The sequence below is a fragment of the Olea europaea genome, unplaced genomic scaffold (assembly GCF_002742605.1).
Source record: "Olea europaea var. sylvestris unplaced genomic scaffold, O_europaea_v1 scaffold1806, whole genome shotgun sequence".
NCBI classification, from domain to species: domain Eukaryota; kingdom Viridiplantae; phylum Streptophyta; class Magnoliopsida; order Lamiales; family Oleaceae; genus Olea; species Olea europaea.
In genome coordinates, this window is record NW_019235808.1 from 264,240 (window position 1) to 265,251 (window position 1,012).

Here is a 1,012-nt window from a genome sequence, read left to right on the forward strand (position 1 = left end):
GACTGTGTGCTTAAAGTAGTTCTAATTAATACTAGCTCTTGTCAAATATCTGATTTATGATTCTTGATTTCCAACACTATTTAATTAAACTAATCTGATGAGCAACATTTCTTGTCTACTTCCCCGCCAGGACCCGGAAACTCCCAAACCGTGGGTTTCAACCTTTATTGACCATTCAAGATTCCAATTTTCTCAAATCGCGTGGGAAACAGATATAAATACTACCCACAACATAAACAATCCATCATATCTTGTCTACTCAATTCCATAATCCCTTTTCGTGTTTCAGTTTAATTTGATTGCTTCTTATAGTACGTTATATGATGAAAAAGTGCGAACGTGTATTCAACTATTTCGACAAAAACAAAGATGGAAAACTTACCCCGTTGGAGCTCCACCGTTGCATTGGATCAATTTGCGGTGATTTATCACTTGAAGCGGTACAACTGGTGGTTGCGCCGTTAATTTCCGGTGCGAACGGGATTCTGGGAATGGATGAATTGGAGTGTTTGGTCGAAAGTGATAACGAAGAAGAGAGAATGGAGGACCTGAAAAAGACGTTTAGAATGTATGAAATGGAAGGAAACGAATGCATTACTCCAAGAAGCCTAAAGAGAATGCTGAGCATAATGGGAGAGTCGAGGTCTGTCGATGAAGTGTTGGAATGATTGATCGATTTGATCTCAACGGCGACGGGGTGCTCAGCTTCGATGAGTTCAAAATCATGATGCTGAGCTAAGTATTCCAAGCACATGCATATAATTTGATATTACTACGCGACTAATCGAACTAAGAATTTTTTCATTTATTTTTCTACTACGGGATTTTAAAAATGAATATTGGATTTGATTCTTTTGTAAGTTTATTTGTTCATGCGATCATTTATCGCATTTAATAAAAATGAATATTTTGCTACTATATCAAAGCTATCTATGACACGAGTTCGATCAAACTAGATACTCTTCTCACCAGTATCTAACACCACCATCTTAATATACTCCACTCCATCAAA

The 1,012-nt window shown here is 37.2% G+C and overlaps 1 protein-coding gene across 1 annotated transcript; it reads left to right on the forward strand.

Annotated features, from left to right (window-relative positions):
- Window positions 1-320: 320 nt before the first annotated feature.
- On the forward strand, window positions 321-668 carry LOC111378372 (calcium-binding protein CML38-like). Its single transcript, XM_023001564.1, has one exon. It carries the CDS (start codon window positions 321-323, stop codon window positions 666-668), a length of 348 nt encoding a protein of 115 aa, XP_022857332.1.
- Window positions 669-1,012: the final 344 nt, after the last annotated feature.